The 18,634-nt window shown below is 42.6% G+C and overlaps 1 protein-coding gene across 1 annotated transcript; it reads right to left on the bottom strand.

Moving 5' to 3' along the window:
- Positions 1–37: 37 nt before the first annotated feature.
- On the bottom strand, positions 38–17,398 carry RPP30 (ribonuclease P/MRP subunit p30). The gene is made up of 11 exons (XM_027899874.1): positions 17,292–17,398; positions 16,334–16,389; positions 15,959–16,015; positions 15,236–15,310; positions 14,629–14,700; positions 9,586–9,675; positions 7,338–7,454; positions 3,944–3,973; positions 3,467–3,504; positions 2,262–2,341; positions 38–476 (listed from the first exon to the last, which is right to left on the bottom strand). The coding sequence occupies exons 1-11, from the start codon at positions 17,371–17,373 to the stop codon at positions 367–369; spliced, it is 807 nt and encodes a 268-aa protein (XP_027755675.1). The 5' UTR covers positions 17,374–17,398; the 3' UTR covers positions 38–366.
- Positions 17,399–18,634: the final 1,236 nt, after the last annotated feature.

Genomic DNA, 18,634 nt, shown 5'->3' on the forward strand with positions numbered 1-18,634 from the left:
AAAACTGTAAGAGCTAGACTATGAAGGCATGGGCATGTGTTCTTAGAAACACTTTTAATAAAAAAGGAATGCACACGTACAAGTGAAAATTTCCACATTAGAAACATTCCATTGACTTTGCACTAATTCCAGGAGACCTAAGGCCAGGTGAAGTGTCAGTCTCCTGGCCAGAAGCCCAGCATGACCTTTCAGATGTGATGACCTACCAATCAGCAGTCTCATTCACACAGGTTTCTTCACTTGAACACCAGAGAAATAATTCTTCTCCAGGCTAAACAAAGCAGTAAGGGAGAAACTGGGTTGGAGGGTGGAAGAAGACTCAACACTGGGTAAAGAAGAGGCTCCTGTTCACAGTTGTTTCTCTCCTCAAGCTTGAGTCTTAGCTTTTTTGCAGGCTGGCACCGTTGTTTCTTCCTCCTCAACCTTGCGAGGCTTCTTCACCGTGTACACCACCCCACAGGCAGTCTTCCGAGTTTCTGGAATATACAAGCAGAAGCTGCAGTACCTCAAATAAAATGACACTGATGCATTAAGGGCATACTCAGTTCAGGTGTCCATACCCCAAAGCACAGTTCAATATGTTGAACAGCCAGCCAGTCAGCACGCACAGCACTGAAGCAACTGCAGGGGCAGGAGCTGGGGATTCATTACATTATGGAGTAGGGAAACTATGGGGGGGAATACAATGGTTGATGTTAAATTACAGGAAACAAAGGAAAACTGAGGTCTGCAGGGGCTGAGGGGCTGCAGAGACACAAACCCATAGGAAAACAGGCTTCATCAGTTCAGTAGTCACAGAAGGACACACTCTTTAAGCATTGTCAAAAGCATTTCTGAGCCAAAATTACTGTTCTTAAAAAAAATAAAAATAAAAAAATGCATTCACATATCCCAGGACTCCTAAACAGACTATGCTGGCACAGCTATATTAGCAGAGAATCCCCTACATACCAAATAAGTGGTTTTATGGTATTCAATAATTTTATTTATTGAATCCTCAACATTACCATAAACTACTGATAATGGCCAGTCTCTTCGCGAACGAAGAACCGGGGAAGGTCTTTCCACCTTCCAGCCTGCGCATTGGATTTTTTAGGTGAGACACAGTGTGCGCGGAACTGAGCCCACCCTTTAATCCTGAGGTTCATCTGCCGGGGCCAAGCACGCTTGGACGGTGGCAGCGAGGTCCTCAGGACGTAGATGAATTGCCTTATGGGCTAACGAGCTCCATCTGCCCGGGGAGGGGCCCCGACCGGGAATCGAACCCGGGTCTCTGCAGTGACAGTGAAGTGTATTTTCCCCTGGACCACCGGGGGCTCCCACCATAAACTACTACTAGTGTATGATATTACCAAAATCCTTATATTTGCCAAACAACCTGGTGAACCCAATCCAACTTCGTAATGACTGGTGGGAGGCTTCTCTGCAAAATTTGAAAGGAGAATAAATTCCCTACAAATAATCTGTTAGCAAAGAGGCTCTGAAAGGACCTTGCCAAAATATATTGACTTATTCTGGGCTAGAATTCTTTACGGGACAGGGAAACAACATCTGCTATTAAATTTCACAGACAAGATAGATGGCAGTCTTGAGAAATTCCACATAAACTTGACAAAAATTCTCTCAACACAATCTATGTCTCTATGTAGATAACCAGCAGGCTGGAGGAGGACCCTGCTCATAGGAACGCCCTCACCGAGAGATCAAAGCTACCTGCTGCGAATTATAGCAGGTTCAAGACCTACCTCTACTGAAACAAGAGATGAAAATCTTACTGTGCATTTGCACCTTAGAGCAACTCAAGTTGTTGGGAAGGTGACTAGAAATCATACCTACCCAACAAACCTTGACAGAGGCTGAAACTAAGAGCTAGATATGACTACTCAGAAAGTTAAACTGCCATCACAATAAAAAAAAAAATCAAGAAACTAAGAACCTGGTCTGAAAGAGGGGATAGTTTCAGTACAAAGCACAGCAGGCAGGTCCCTGTTTTGGCTAAACCGTTTAAGACTCATCAATGTGGTTACGCAAATGCTCCAGCACATACAGCACCACCAGTTCCCCCACTGATTTGCTAACACGGTTACATGGGAAAATAAAAAACCCTTGCCACACAAGCTCCTCTTCATTCATTGGACAAGGGAGCTAAAACTCTAATCTGACTTGCTTTGTAATGTCTCAGACCTTTTGGAAAATACGCATTAAGAGGAATTTATTTTAGCAAACGCACATGTTGCTTAGAGGAGCTTACAAGTGCTCACCTCCATGAAGCATGGTGGCTCTGCAGTTGGTGGACACAGCTGCCTTCGCTTCGCTTTCCGACAGGCCAAACAGCAAACCTCTGTCACCACTGCTCAGGATCAAAAGGCACAGAAAGGAGCAAACAGAATAGGGAAGTCTCTCTGCACTTAGGTTTGCTTACTCTACAAATAACTGGGAATTAGCAAAGCTGTAACTCAAAGTGACATTTTGCATAAGGTTACCCAGAGGCAGGGAACTGAGGCACCCAATTCTCCTGGCTGCAGTTCTCCAGCAGCCCTCCTGGAAAGCTCTTGGCAACATTGCTTTTTACCAGACAAGAAACTGTACTTTGAAAAGAAAAGTCTATCAATGCAGGAACATTTTAGATAGACGTAATAAAGCAAAAAAATCACCCCATGGAAAATTTCATTTTTGGGGAAAGGGCACTGTCTGATACAAAACCATCATGCTGAAAAATTTCCAGCCAGCTTCGGCGGGGATGACACCAGATTAGGTGTGTTAATTTGGTTTGAGCCTGACTGCTCATTTTAAGAGGGAAGAAAATGTTGCTCATAAAAATCCTTCCAGGCCGCATAACCTCCCACACAGTTCTCATGACTCAGAGAAAGCTCCTTCCCTTCGAGGGACAGTCCAGAGATGTGCTTGTGGGGTGGGGAGAGTAAAAAAAATGCATCTAAATTCCTAAAAGAAGGGAGGGAAGGACACTCTCCTTGGTTTCTAGAACACAACCACTTATTTAACATTACATACATAACTAAGGACTGGGAAATTCAGAAGCAATCAGCACTCAGGTAGAAACTTCTTCTAATTTTACATAAATACAATTTTATAGCTTTTGCTACCAAATATGTGGCACTTTGTAAATCCTAAGTAATAATTTCTTGTTTGGTTCACAGTGTCCATAGACTTATATGTTTTTAATTAATTTCTCCATTTACACCCACACAACATCAACGCATATCACAGCAAAACATACCTGTATCTGAACACGGACATTACTAACTGCAGTGACTACTCACACCACCCCATGACCAAGATCTGTTGCTCCTTACACACACACACAGAGCCCTGATTCATTGAAGTGGTCACCAACAAGTATCACTGTTTAAAGTTCAAGAACTGTAAAGGATGAAAGAATTTCAAAGCCACTTTGAACTTTCAAGTGTTACTTCTAACTGCTGTCTTTGACTGGGGAAAAGGATACAGATTAGCCACGTCATAAGGACCTCGTAGTTCTAGAGGCTAAAAAAAACCAAAGAAGTTTGAATAGGTGCATGCCCTCGCTTGCAGGTTGACAGTGTGAGCAAGCAGGACAAGGCTATCAGGAAGGCAAGATTAAATAGCCCATTATATCAAGTTGCTAATGATACACTAGGAAATCAAACAAATACCACTGTTTTGGCAAACAGAGTCCCCAGCTGGGAGAAAACTGTCATGGAAAATATTGCAGCAGCAAAAAAAAACCACCAAGAAACTCCAACAAAACAAAAACAACAAAAATCCCCAAACCCATAATACAATTCTTTTGTAAAACAGATTGATTAAAAAACTCCTGAAGATGGCAATCATATTTAAACTTACAATTTTTATATATTTAGTTTTTAATTAAAGCTGTCTTTTAAGCCACAGATAAATCTTTAAATTGTTCTGACTTCAAAAGAAAAAAAAATCTGGGACTTACCCTTTCAGCTGCACTAGATATAACTATGTTCTGGAAAACAAAAGAAGACAAACATTCATCTGTCAGACAGCATCAAGAAATGAAAAAAAAAAATCAGCAAACAGTACAGACTTTATGGGCATTAACTAAGTTCAGGCTCAGAGCTCAATTAAACATCAGAGTATCTGAGGCACTCAGATGAAGTGAACTTTAGCAGGGTCGGGATCTTAATTTCAGGACATGATTAAACTCAGTTATTGCCCTGTCCCCTACACAGAGAGGGGCACTGGCACAAGCCCTCCCTCGCAGTTATAAACCTCTCACAGACAGACAGGAGTTGAATAAGTACAGCACCTTTAAGAGGGACAGGCTAAGCAGTATCGCTCATAGTGGACTTCAAAGGGACCCTAAGGGTAAAGAAAAAAATGCAGAGCTGCAGACATTGTGCTAAGAAGTGCCCCCTTTATTTACACCAGCTGAAAGAGGTCCCCTACAAACAACAACTTCCCCTGAGCTGTAATGGAAATGGATTTAGGAGTCCAGGATCCCCCAAAAGCTGCTTACAGATAGTGCCTTTAGACAATTTGGTGCTCCTGAATTTTCAGCCTACTCTGTTGCAGTACAGCTTGATGCTAAGCTCAGCATTCATGTTGGCCTTAATCAGACTCACAGTGGTTCAGGAAACCTATCTACACTTAGGCAGTGGCTGCCAATTCGTGCCATACACTCATTTCCCTCAACACTGGCACCCCTGTGAAAATTGCCAGGCTGAAAGAAATCCTTCTCCCTTCACTCCTACGAGGTTTCTGCAAAATAGGTATGTGAGTACACAGGGCTTGGCAGATACCATAGCTCAGCAGCCAGAGCTTTTCTAAAGTTAAACCTCCAAGGATGCTCACCCAGGGGAAGACTGTTTTACACAGGTGGAAATGCTGCAGCAGCAAAACTGCCTTGCACCTTTTATTATACTGAATAAAAAGCTTTGGGAATTCTTGCTTGAGTGGGTGGGAATGAGAATTGTACTGAGGCAGCAAAAGGCTTTCCCTCTCTGGCATCAGTACCACCAACACATCATGCCAACTCCACTTTCAAGGTGGGGCTTTAGATCCCTTCCCCACACTGCTCTGCTTGTCCTGCCACCTCCCCAGCATAAAGAGAAGGACAGACACTGGAAGAAAATGCTCTGTGTGCAACTGGAACTCAACATGTGAAAGCTACATGACAATGACTGTATGTTCACACTGTGACCAAGGTTTCCTTGTGTGCTGACGAGAGGATGGGACAGACAATTCTGCCTTACCGTAAGGAAAGCCAGAAGCAGAAGTAATACATTCATCATAGTGACTTAACAGCACATGTCCTGATGGCGCCTAGGACATTTCTTTCTGCATAGTTCACCTTTAAATTGACTGCACTATGGATCCCAAGGGTGCTTTTGAGCTTCAGTGGTGCTGCCTGCAAGGGTTTGCTGGGAAAATTCAAATTTCCTGCTCCAAGCTCTAGCAACTAATGCCTGTGTCCCAGGCTCAGAGAAGCTCCCAGAGCAGCTGTGCAAGATCTTGAACCAGTACAGGATTGTGGTTCACCACTGTGCACTGGAGATACACTCTGCCTGGTTCAAAGGCAACTGGCTTGCATTAGAGGATGGGTAAGACAGGAGAAGAAGACAAGAGCAGACAAGAAAAGCACTGCTAGAAAGCAAAAAGAGAAGCAGGCAAAGGCAAATCTAAGGGGAAGGGCTAAAGGGAGAAACTCAAAGGCAAAACACTACCTCCCCAGATACAGGAGACAGCAGCTGTTCAGAACACTGCTCCAGGCAGCACTCCGACTCAGTTACCAAAACACAGGAGGTGAGGGACTGTGGCTATGCACACCTTCTGTCTAGCAAGGCAGGGAAGTCCTTTCTTCATTCCCTGAACACTTTAATATGTTTTAAGGACTCTGCACAATGCCAGATCTGAGGACACCAGTACATTTCTGTAAGTTTCTCTGCCCTGCTACAACAGAGAAAGAACAAAATGATCCAAAAGTTTCTACAAGTTCAGCAACTAAACGTTACAGAAGGCAAGAGTTGCGTGCCAGGTGCCAATGCAAGCGGCCTATAGACCAACCATCCCACGTCTCATTAAAAAAAAAATTTTGAAAAGCACCTTTATATGACTGATGGAGGCAAACTGTCAGTAAGGACTAATAACCATCTCTACTGGCTACAGATTGACAGATGCAGAATGAAAAGACACCATGCAAGCCTCAGCATCTGAACATCTCGCCCTATCTGTGACATCAACTCAGCTGGTGCTCTCCAAAACAACCACCATGTGAGAAGCACATCTTGAAATGCACAGAGGAAAGAGAAGCACTGGGAAAAAAGGAATGCCAAAGGAAAGCGGTCTGCTGTGTATATAATTTGTGTCCAAGTCAGTATTTTGTGCAATTAACTCCCAGAGCTGGGCTTCTCAGGAAAGGTTGTGCAAATACTTACTTTGTTCTGTAGCACCAAGGGAATTAACCTGTTTGACCCACTGTGCAGTCCTATAAAAGTTGCCATGCCTGAGGGGAACTGAGGTAATGATGGATCTACTTTTAATTTCCCTTCCAAGCTCTATATCCCACTTCACACTAGATTTGCAGGGTAAGGCCAATTTCAGCTTCTCTGGACTAGCTGTGGCAAAGGCCATTTCCAATAAAGTTGGCGGGAGCTACATTTCTTCTAACTTGGATATGTATTATGATATGCTTCCCTATTAAAAAATCATGGCCTGAGAGGACCCAGCATGACAGACAGCTTAACCTGGTAGCCTGGGAGGAGGGAAGTTATGAAAGCAATGGATTACAGGCATCTCAGTATTACTTCTTCCTTAGGTTTCAGTAGCATGGAAGAATGCAGTCGATCTGACTGCAGCAAAGCCTTGGCTGACAGCCAGCTAGCTGTTGGCTCTGTTTTGTACATAGGGAATTTACTAACCATTTAACAAACCAAAATTTCTACTTTTTTCTTATTGTTTTCTACCCCCATATTCAATGTATCAAAAAAAGAGCTTGGGGTCAACCAGAAATATGAAATGGGGGATTTGAAAGAAATGCATGGATTTCAGTTCTAGTGCAAACCTTAGCTCTTTGGAACTTTGTTCTCTCCCCATCCCCTCCCACCTTTGTTTTTGGAATTGCACACCATAAAAACACACAGGTTGTTCTGAAAAAGGAATCTAAGAGCTTGACAACTTAAGAAAGCATGCAGTGGTGAAAGGCTGGAAGTATCTGGAGCTAGAATAATTGTGTCCTTGTGTTAGTAGGCAAAGATTCAGTCACAGCTTCAGATATCCCGGCATCAAACTCATTTAAAATGGCTCAGTCTGTACAACTCTAGAAGAATTTGAACTGAATTAATTACCTTGTTTTCACTTTGAGAGCTTACCTTTCCTTTGCAGATCTGCATCAGGCTGATCGCGTTGGAAATTGTGTATCTTCTCATCGTGGAGTCTTTGATGGCAGGTGTGTAAAGAAGTTCAAAGTAAATGCCTCGATCTATTGCCTTCCCATGAAAGAGAGTAATCAAAAATCAAAAGGAGAGAAGCCGAACAGTCTAACAAGTGCTGTCTATTACTGATGTCACTTTTTCTCAGTTTAACTGTTTTATATACGAAGAAATTAAGGTGGAATTTTTCCAGCAAGAGCCCAGCATAGCATGAAAGGATCATAGGGGAAAGCTGCACTGTACACCGAGATATGTGTACTTGAATCTTGGGATGACAGATAAATGAGGTTTAACAAACAAAGAATTACCAGCCACTTAGTTGTTGTAATTGGCTTTCCACTATCACAGAGACGAGGAAACAGGAAAACACTGCTGCTCAGAAACAAGTCTTGAAACTTTGAGGACTCTACTCCTCTAGTCCCACACCCTGCTGTAAGAAAGATCACCACTTCCCACAGTATTTGTGTCTTGCAGATGAAGAATTTGTCCTTACATAAAAGCAGCAATCAAGACCCTTCTTCTCCTGTCTCACAGCATACTCTGGTATTTGTGACAATATTAAATAACACTGAGTCACAGAAGAGGTTCCAAATAGTAATACTGATTATATTTTCAGCTGCTTTAAAATCTTTGCTATCTGTCAAAGTACCTCACCAAAAGCCTAGTATTCTTGTTTAGGCAAACAGAGAAAGGTTAAGCTACTTGGTATAGGGCACAGTGCACCAGCGATAAAGACATAATTCAAAGCTGGGAGTTCTTTGGTCCATGGCCTATACTACATTTGCCTGAAGTGATACTCTGTGCTTTATACTCGTATTATTAAAATATGCAGCAATGCTAATACTGTAAGAGAGTCCAGTAACTGAATACAGATGGAATTAATCCAGCTCCCATCCATGCATGACCTCTGCGCGCAGGCACAACAGAAGCTGTGTATGCATCAAATGGTTTACACAGAACTGCTCTGACATCTGTAAACAAGAGAAGCCTGAAACTTTATCAAAACCAAAACAGGTGATGGCAAGACACCCGTTTCCAGTCAAGTAGATTTTTAACCTCATCCCCATCACTTCAGCCACCTGCCAATCTGTCTGTCTGGCATCGTAACAACCAAAACTGACTGCCCCAGGATGCACAAAACCAGTCCAACAGACAGACTGCCTTGAAGCTGGGAGTGTGAAAGATGAGAAGCAGTTTGTAAGGAAAATGTCTCCCAACACAGGGCTCCAAGAGCCACACAGCTCTTTACCTGGGTTATCTTCTAGAGTTTTAGGCAGCTAGGGTACTCTCAAACAACATTTCATACAAAACTGTTATTTCAGATGGAATGTTGAAGTTCTCAGTTTATAACAAAATCTGATGTAATATTTTTATTCTGTTTCAGAATTAATTCTAGCTAATTTTTAATTTTTATTCTAGGTTAAACTTTCTGAGAAAATGAAGCAGGATTACTAGCCAGTTCCAAATTTAAATTTTTAAGCACTAAGGACTGCATCAGTCAAAAATGCCCATATGGAACAAACCTGGACATATATTCAGAGGAGAAAACTAGTTCACCAAAGAGCATGCTCAGATTAAACTTTCTGGCAAGCCACCAAAGTAGGCAGAACTGAATTAAAAAAATATTAGATCCATGCTGATAGCCATCTTGTATCCCACAGCAGATATTTAAAAATTTCACATTTTGTTCAATTTCCAGACATTACTTTGTCTAAGTGTGGATTCAATGCAGTTGTCTTCCAAGGAACCAGCACAACATCCTTCTCCTAAATTAACACTGTCATTCACATTTCTTATCTTTTAAATCAAGGGGCTGTTTATCTATTCTGACACAGCTGTACCACTTCTGGTTTGGGAAGCAGCTTAGTCAGCAATCACACCACATCTCATTGCTTGGCAGAGTAGTGGCCTTCAGGCCCTGTTTCCATTCCTTGGGAACACCACTTCTGCCTTCTTAAGTGGGGGACAGAAGGAGAAAAAGAAAGAATATACATCACTGTGTATTAAATGCTGCAGTGGAGGCCCTGAAGAGAGGGACATCTGGAACAACACTCTAAATTATGCAAGAAAATAAAAGAACCACTTGGATGGGAATGGTGGGAGGAAAGGGGCAGAGAATTCAACTCAAATTCTGTATTTAATGTCAGTTCAGTCTAACAGCAAGAAAACAATTTAGATGTAAATTTACCATATTCACAGGGGGCCTTCGGAAGTAGAATGGCAGCTTTTCTGTTACATTTATGCATACCAGATCCACATCTAGAGTTGTGCAAGCAATCTACAGCAAAGAGATAGGGACGGGTTATTAGATATGCCAAAGAAAATGCATAACCAACTTTAGGTACATTAACGTTCTCCTTCATTTCTTAAAGCAACAAGCATCTCTCCAGGGTCAGTTCAGTTTTAAAATTAAGAGGTACTATGCCATTCAGGTATGCCAACAGAACAGCAGGGCTACAGATGCACAGCCTGAGCATCTGAGGCTTAAACCCCAAGTCTTCCCTCACTCAGAGAGCTACTTTTCCACTAAAATAATGACCAACCCCAAAGCAATACTTACTGCTTTGTTTTTATCTGACAGACGACATGCAGAAGCAATGCTGGCTTTTGACAAAAGAATTCACAGGTTCAGCCTGTGACAGGGACAACCCCAGTTTATAAGAGGGAACAACCCAGGAACTGCCCCCTATCCCATCATGCTCTACTTCCAGTGCAGCACCTGTTTGTTTTCAGGATTAATTATTTTTACCAAAAGCAACAAAGATTGAAAGAAAAACAGAATTGTAGACGGTGACTGGCGGTATCACATGTCCAGTACTGGAGACTGATCCACAGAGCCTCTCTTTTCTGACTGGGTGGAGAATGTGAAGCTTTTCCTGAGAGCCACACCTTTGGTGGGGTCTGAAGATGGCACTGAAGGTTACAGTTTAAAAGTTGAGCTTTGAATTCATACCACAATTTACAGTTGTATTAAGAGATGGAGGTAATGAACAAAGGGTGGAGACTCATCACACTGAGATACAGGGAAAATTAACTGCACGTAAAAGGGAGCCCTTGATTTTCATTAACCTCATGCACACAAGGTATGTAGGAATTATATGTGCCTATCCGATAAAGATGAGTACGAGGGGCCAGACAAATATCTGCAAGCAGCGCTGTAACAAAGAAAATAAAATAGGTTGAAAAAGTTGAAAAGGAATTTTCCGCGTGTAGAGGAACTCTCTGCTTTCAGAAACCTGCCAGCAACTGCTCCAAATACACCTGGGCCAGGTGCCAACCATTCATCCCTCCTCCCACCAGCATGAAAGCAGTGGGGGAGGTGGGCAGTCCCAGGGGTGGGTGCTCTGATGCAAGGCAGCCTATTGCTTTGCAAACTACTCTTCCACCAGTTTGTTCGCACGGAATTTGGATGGAGATGAGAGCAGAGGCCCAGCTTTAGGAATGTTTCTTAGCTGTTGATAGCACTCCCTCCTAGACAAGAAAGCCACAGCACACATGCAGGCAAACCACAAGGTTTTTGAAGTTAAAATATCTCTACCAGGCCATTCAGACTAAACTTGATCTTCATGCCCTACCTTTATCAACTCTGTTAGGCAGGACGCTGTTGGAATCTATTGCATAGAATTAAACTCGCATGTGGAAGTTCAGCCCTACTACAGCCAGTTTTCTTCCTTTTCTAACATGAAATATAAACTACCAGACAGAGGTGATTTACAAGATCATGCACAAAACAAATAGCTGTGAATCATGTTCTTGAAAGGATGTTGGTGAGGCCATAGAAAATACAGGAAGAGATAATGCTAAAAATGAAGGAAAGCAAGAATAGACATCAGAAGCATTCAAGCTTTGCTATGTCATGGCAAATCAAGCCTTTCTAATCAGCTCCAGAAACACTAGAAAAGTCTTTTCCAGTTTGCAAAATGGGTACAGTCAGAGAGTGACTCAAATGCCAGGATATCTACAGGATTCCAGTGACCAGAACATTTCAGAAAATACCACCGAGCAAAAACAAAATTAAGAGTCATACTTCCTCCTGAGGAATTCCTGCACTGCATGGAAAACTGAAGAGGAGATTATTCCATACACACTTATGTTCAGCCAAGCTCTGGCTCACAAGTCACACATGCAGGCAACTTAAGGTGACCCTGCCTGCTGAAAGGATCTGAAGTGCAACAACTTCATACAGAAAATGACATCCAGTGGTTGCACAGCCCAGCACCTGCCTGGCTGCACTGTGGGCAAGAGCCCCACCTGCTGGGAAACTCTAGACAGCCATAAATAAATAAATTTGCCACTGTTAGGATGCTCTGAAGCAAGCTTTGGCAAATATTTTGGGAATAAACATTGAAATTTCACTTTACACCACATCCTAAAACTTAAGTGAGCAAGGTTTTTTTAGATAGTGGTGATCTGCTAATTGCTTACAAACAGCAGACAAAGGCAAGTAATACAATTAACATTCAGAAATCTTAAAAAGCGAAAGTTTTGAAAAGCAACAGGCACAGACCTTGTTACTGGCACAGAGTGGGCATTCCTATTGCAGCCCAAAACAATCCTTTTGGGAGACTTAAAGAAGAAGCCTGTTCTACAATTGGCAAACACGGCTTCCTCATACCCTTGAGGTAATGCTGTTACCAAAAGCCAATTTTAAAATATGAAGTTGATTTGTGACCCAAAGATGGCTTTCTTCCTAACACAGAAACATCCATGAGTCATAAGAGCTAAATGCAGGTGCCAAATCCCCATGTGTAATGTCACTTGTGTCAGACTCCCCTCTGATACCTCTAGAAAATTGACACAGCTCTCCATAGAGAGTTTAGAAAATTTAAAATCTTAAATCAAAAGACAAACATTCAAACCTGCCCTGCACATGAACATGTAAGGATGAAGTCTTTCATGAACATGTAAGGATGAAGTCTTTCACCTCATGTGGTTTTCAAGAAACATGCTTGGGTTCCATCCCCAGCTCTAAGTTCTGCCAGCATGGAAGCAATAAAGATGATCTCACTGACAATCCTGATTCTGTCCTAACACACATCACTTGCCAGAGTGTCACCTTAACCAGTCTCTATCTGCACTGGCCTGCCCAGAGCACAGCCATCCACTCTGTGCCAGCACAACGATCCACACAGCTGAATCAGAGCAGAAAAGCGGATCTGCCTGAAAAATAACTTGGCAAAAACTCCGGTTACTGTTCAGCCAAAAGCATGTTCCTCATAGCAAACTGCCAGGCAGCTAAGCATACAAGCAGCCTCACCAGTAGAGCAGTCAGGGACCTGCAGAAAGTGTTTTTCATGCAGAAATGTTTATGACAGCTTAAGCACCGCCACAGCTGGATGTCCAACTGCAGCAGGACTCATGATATGGCTGAAAATAAACAATAATCACCCTTAAATGAGAGCCCATCCTTTCTCCAGAAAACAACACAGCATAAACCCTGCTGATTATCTAACTTCAGGCACTTGTTTAAACATATGATAACTGATTGAGCTCACGTAAGAAGTGAGATTTTATACCATTGCCAGAGATCAAAAAAGAGGTGGAGAGTGGCCCTCAAAAGTATTTTACAACCGTTTGCCTCCATCACACCCCCAAGAGTTCTAAAATCTTGCATGGGAAATAAAATTCAGAAATTAGTTTCATTAAGCTGTAACTGTTACAATTAATGTTTGAATTCTTCTGCTGAAAGATTCCTTAAAGTTCACCTTCTACAGCCTTTTGCTTTATACTTTACTTGGATAAATCTTCAAAAACGAGGGGAAATAAACTAGAAAAACAAAACAATGTAATTTTAATGTGTCAAAACAGGTACTCAATAGTACTAGAAAGCAGCCTAAACTTATTTAGAAAAGCCAACCACCAGACTTAGCTTTAAACTGACAAGTTCCCTTTGAAAGTAAATTCTCCAAAGAGAGTTACATTTGTTTTGGGTGTCCCTGTGCCTCCTTAACACTGCCTCACACAGTAAGCATGCCTGCTTCCTCCTGCCAAGGCTAACAGAGACAGGATGCTTCCATCTACTCTCACAGTTCAGACTTAATGATATTTATGAGCTTACAACAGGTCAGACATCACAATATTGGGTTTTGTGAGAAAAAATCAGATAAAAACATCATTTGCTTTAAAGTGCTCCACCTGATAAGAATACTGACGTCAGCTGCTAACAAGTATTTGAGAACAATTTAAATAAAAATTATTCACACCCACTATTTTCTCTCATAGTGGGAGCCCTACCACTGCTACAAACATCAGCACCTGTTCAGTAACACCTTCAAAGACTCACCAATTTTGTCGAGGTAGTTTTCAGTTGCAAGTTTACTCTGAACAGTCAGGATAAAATCTGAGTGAGAAAATGACCGTCTGCCCTTCAAGTGTTTCCCCTGAGGCTGTTCTACTTTTGTACAGCCTCAATGGTTTTCTCAGCAGGCAAAGTAACAGATGTATCATGAAATCACAGAAATGAAGCTTCTCTCATTCAACTTAAGCATCCAAAACACTCAAAACAAAGACAGAAATCTCAGTCTGACAATGGAGCAAGGGCTACTGGGTTTAATTAGGCATATTTACTTCTGGAAATCTTAGTTTATCTGTTCATAAGATGCTGCAACAACCGCAACTGGCTCTGTCTTGTAAGCTCCTGCTCTTCTTTTAATTTAAAATAAAGAAGGAAAAAGAAGAAAGACATGCCAAAGCTATTCTTTTGGACAAACTTTCAGGAGAGGACCTAGAACTAAAAGGAAGAAGGTAACTCTCAGAACCACATTAGTTGCACTTTAAAATCCTCCCCAGCATTTCAGAGACCTGGAACAATCAATGCTAACGGAAGATCAAAAGCGTGTTTTGGGGAAGTTAGAGTTTGAGACACTAAAGTTCAAGAGAGAATTTTTCTACATGATGATAACACACATATTTCAGGGGGAAAAAAAGGATGTTTTCTCTGCTCACCAGAGTACAAGACACACACAAGGCAACCACAGTGCAGGGGCAGACAAGTCCATTGATCAGATAGATCAGGTAGATGTTTCAGACTCTGACCTCTCACCTTGCAGCCTCCTGCAATCCCTCCCGACCTGCTCAGACTATTAACTGACCAGGCAGCCTGTAATGTTTAATTAGCCCCGTAAGGTCTTTATAAAACAGGAAATAAAATCAAAACAAAGCATGTACTTAAACTAGCTTAAGGCACTAAAAGTTATTGAATAAGCATTACAGATCAGACAATTGTACTTACATGAAACAGCTTTTCACTCTTTGGAAATACTGCTATGATGTCATATAACCTTATATTTGCAGATGTTGATCTCTACAAAAGGAGCAAAAAATTACTATCTTTAATTCTGGCAGAAAAAAAAGCTATGCACAATGATTAAAACCAAAATAATGAGAAGAAAATTTCTTTTTCCCTAGTACTAAAACAAAGCCAATAATCATCCAATCACACCGCAGGTCTCTACTGTAAAGTCATTCATTCTCAATTTGAGCCTTATTGCCACCCACCTACTAAAGCACTTACGCCTTTTGCTTCGATCAGGTAACACTAAACCAGACACAAGGCTTGCTCATGGTCTTCCAGTTTATGCACAGAACAGAAATCGAAGAAAATAACCCAGGAACAGAACTATTGTTCCATACTGACACATGACCAGCAGAAGCCATATCCAGTCTTGTAAGTCTGCATCTCTTCATGATCACATTAACTGTTAAAGAAGCAATCTGCAAAATCACTGCTGAGTGCCCTATAAAATCTAGGGAGTTCTCCCCATAAAATTTCCAAAGTTTTATTCATTCACTGAGAAAAAGAAATAAAAATTGGAAAACTGATTGCTAAATATACTTACCAAGAGATTGCAGTGGGAAGGATCAGAAACAACAAGTGTTAGCCGGGTTAAGACTTTAATTCTTTTAGATGTCCCCTACAGAAAAAGAAATAATATAAAAGACTTAAAAACCATCAAAGAAAAAGTTTGTGGTGATTTCCATCCAGCCTGCTATAAAAAGAAACTGGTGCCTTGCTATACTAATTTTCCCTAATTTATATTATCTCTTTGATATTTACTTGTCCTTACAAAGAATGACAATGTGTTTCTCTGAGTAAGGGCCAATAGAAAGAAAAAAGAAAGAAATAATAAAAAAAAAATCATGCAGAAAAATTGACTATGTTTTATTACTGCTGTGATTCCCCAGCTAGGCCACTGCAAGTTCCTGAATTAAGCAATATCAGTGACCTGAAACAGTCTTGTATTTTATTATATCCACATTTTGCTCCATCAAAACCAGGAAGTTATTTCCAAAACTCAGATTTCAAGAATTTTACTGTAATTATTCAACGACAAGCAGATTCAAAATTCACACAAAGCAATCTTTAAAAATTTCTAAAATAATGAAGAGACAACTCTAATGTGAGTGTACCATTCTTTCAAAGCCTGGTGTTTTTAACCATCAAACAATGTACAAATTTCTTTTTTCTGATTAACATCTAATATACAAAATCACATGTACAAACACACCAAGATAAAAAACTTAACTCAAAATAATAATACACAGAATGTAACTGGACATACTTGTACAATAGGCAAACATGGAAACAGCTCTGAAGGAGATACTGGCTTGATGATTTCCTTAAAAGAGAGCAGAACAAAGTTATTAAAAACATGATGGGTTAGGTTTACAAGTAAACAAAAGCTGTGTTCCAATCATGAGAAGAAATTTACCATACTAACAAAACTATTTCCCTGGGACAGTACATGAACCATAATAAAAATTAACCACAGGGCAATAATACTAAATTATAAAATGGGAGCTTTGTTACAAATACAGAGGTTTGTACTTGTGTCTAGATGTGCATTCTGCAGATAAAGCTATATGGGAACATGCAATAAAGCAGTAGGTTTACTAGAGAAAATACAGTGGAAAAAAATAACCCCAAGAAAAATTACCTGTTTCTTTTCTTTTAAATCGATGACATGATTAAGAGCAACTGCAGAATATCCCACTGAAAAACACACAATAAGAGTATTTTGTCTCCATTAAACTAATGGAAACAAATCCAATCCGAAAACTGTTAAACACTCATTACTTAAAGCTCTTGAAATTAATAAATCAGGAGCATATTTAGCTTCCACATTATTTTTTTTAGAAGACTGGTTCACCCAAAGAAGTGTTTTAAAATAAACCCAAATTGTTTGCCTTTTAACATATCCCAGGCCTGACAACTTTCACTCAGTGGCAGAGCTTTATGACCAGGAATACTTGGGGTTCGCATCCTCAAAGATTTGGCCGAGTTTGGCCCTGTTTATGACTTTCTTTATGGAAAATTGTTAAGTACATTCAGGATAGTTCTTAAAACTGCAGACGACGCAGAGCTGGGAGAGAAACAGCTACTGGAGAAGGCAAATGTGAGGACTCAAAATGATGCCGACGAAACTGAAAGGTGTCGTTCAGAAGGGCTCTGAGGAAGATAATACACTTGACAGGGGCATTTAAATCACCCCCAAAACACTGGGCAGGCAGCACCCGGCTGTACAACAGTTCTGCAGGAAAAGAGACGGGCCGTAAGAAACTGCAGCCGGAAAAACTTGCCTGCCTTGGGAAAAACTCAAGTGTTACGCTGGGATAAGCAGACACAGAGCCTGCAAAGCACACCACGAGCTTCCCCTGCCGCTCAGTCCCGGGCACTTGCAGAGAACTGCGGGTCGGGCAGGGAGAGCGCAGAGGCGCCAGGGAAAACGCGCCCGCGTGGGAGAGGAGCTGGCCGGCGTGGAGGGAAGGAGAAGCTCATCCCGGAGAGCCCGGCTGCGCCCGCCCCATCCCGCAGGCTCCGGCTGCGCTCCCCCACGCGGCGCTGGCGGCCCGCTGCCCCCCGGGCCGGCCCCGACGCCCCCCGCTCGGACTCACGGTGCGCCGCCGCCTCCAGCAGGCTCTGCAGGGACTTCTTGTCGGGCCCCTGCGGGAGGTTCAGGTCGGCGAACCCGGCCATGCTCACGCCGGGGGGGGCGGGCCGATGCCGGGCACGGCAGCGACGCAGAGCAGTGGCACCGCCCCCTGGCCGCCCGCGGCAGCCTGGGGCCTGTAGTCCCGTCCCGTCCCGGGCCGCGCCGGGCTGGCGGTACCCGCAGCATCGCGGCAGCCGAGGGAAAGGGGGATACTCGTGGCCGCAGGAGCGCTCCGGCCGGAGATGTCCCGACACGGGGCTGCCATGGGCGGGGAAAAGCCCGTGGGTTGTCTTGCTCGGGTCGCAGGCGGGGTCTCTGAGGGAGCTCACTCCTGGCTCTGAAGGAGATCACCCCTGGATCTGAAGGAGATCACCCCTGGATCTGAAGGGGATCACCCCTGGATCTGAAGGGGATCACCCCCACTCCCTGCCGCTCTCTGCAGCCGGAGCGGCGCCGGCCGAGGCTCCCCCCCCTCCTCGGAGCCGCCGTGTGCCCACCAGGTGGAGCGGTAGCTTTGCTGCACTGAAGTGTTTATCGCCTGTTAAACTGGTTGAGCTCCATCTGAACACTGTCAATAAAAAAATAAAAGTAATCCTTTCTAGTTATTGCAAGGTCTTCTTTTTACTACGTCAGTTAAAACATGTGAAACAAATATCCCCTGGCATGCAGAAGGGCTGAGGAATCTGTAATCAGATGCAAGTTCACTGTATAAGCACTGCTACAAAAAGCACGAATGTTATTCTCCCGTTAATAAATAGCACAGAATATATAAAATACAAATGGCAATTACCACTAGGGGTTTTTTTGTTTGTTTATTTGCTGACTTAGAGCAGGTTTGAGATTCCCGTCTGACTTCAGGTGGCCAGGCCAGGGTGTGCCTGGCTTTCTTCAGACGGAGCTAAATTCATACCAGGGAAAGTCTACAGGGTATCTGGACCCCTGAATTCTTAATGAGGCAAAAATGCTTCTAACCCAGGCCAAGGCATCGATGCTGTCAAACCTGATACATCCCTGTTTATGGGGGGTCTGTCCTTGATGCAGCTTGTGCCAGCTGTGCACAAGGAACTTGTGAGGACCTGCAACTCATTTCTACCGAAGTGATCACATGGTTTACGAAGGATGGATGAGAAACAACAGTGCCTTCTTGGCATATTTCCAGCATTGCTGTCTGATGGGTTACAAAGGCCTGGGATGGTGGCAGCAGAAAAGCTACCTGTGGGCTGAAGACGCTGCACTAGGAGTTTGGAGCAGCTTTGAGGGTCAGTAGAAAACAGCCTGCCACATGTCTATGACAGGAAAAAACCA

This window comes from Empidonax traillii, unplaced genomic scaffold (assembly GCF_003031625.1).
Source record: "Empidonax traillii isolate 1590-97213 ecotype Southwest subspecies unplaced genomic scaffold, ASM303162v1 scaffold693:size341962, whole genome shotgun sequence".
In the NCBI taxonomy this organism is placed as follows: domain Eukaryota; kingdom Metazoa; phylum Chordata; class Aves; order Passeriformes; family Tyrannidae; genus Empidonax; species Empidonax traillii.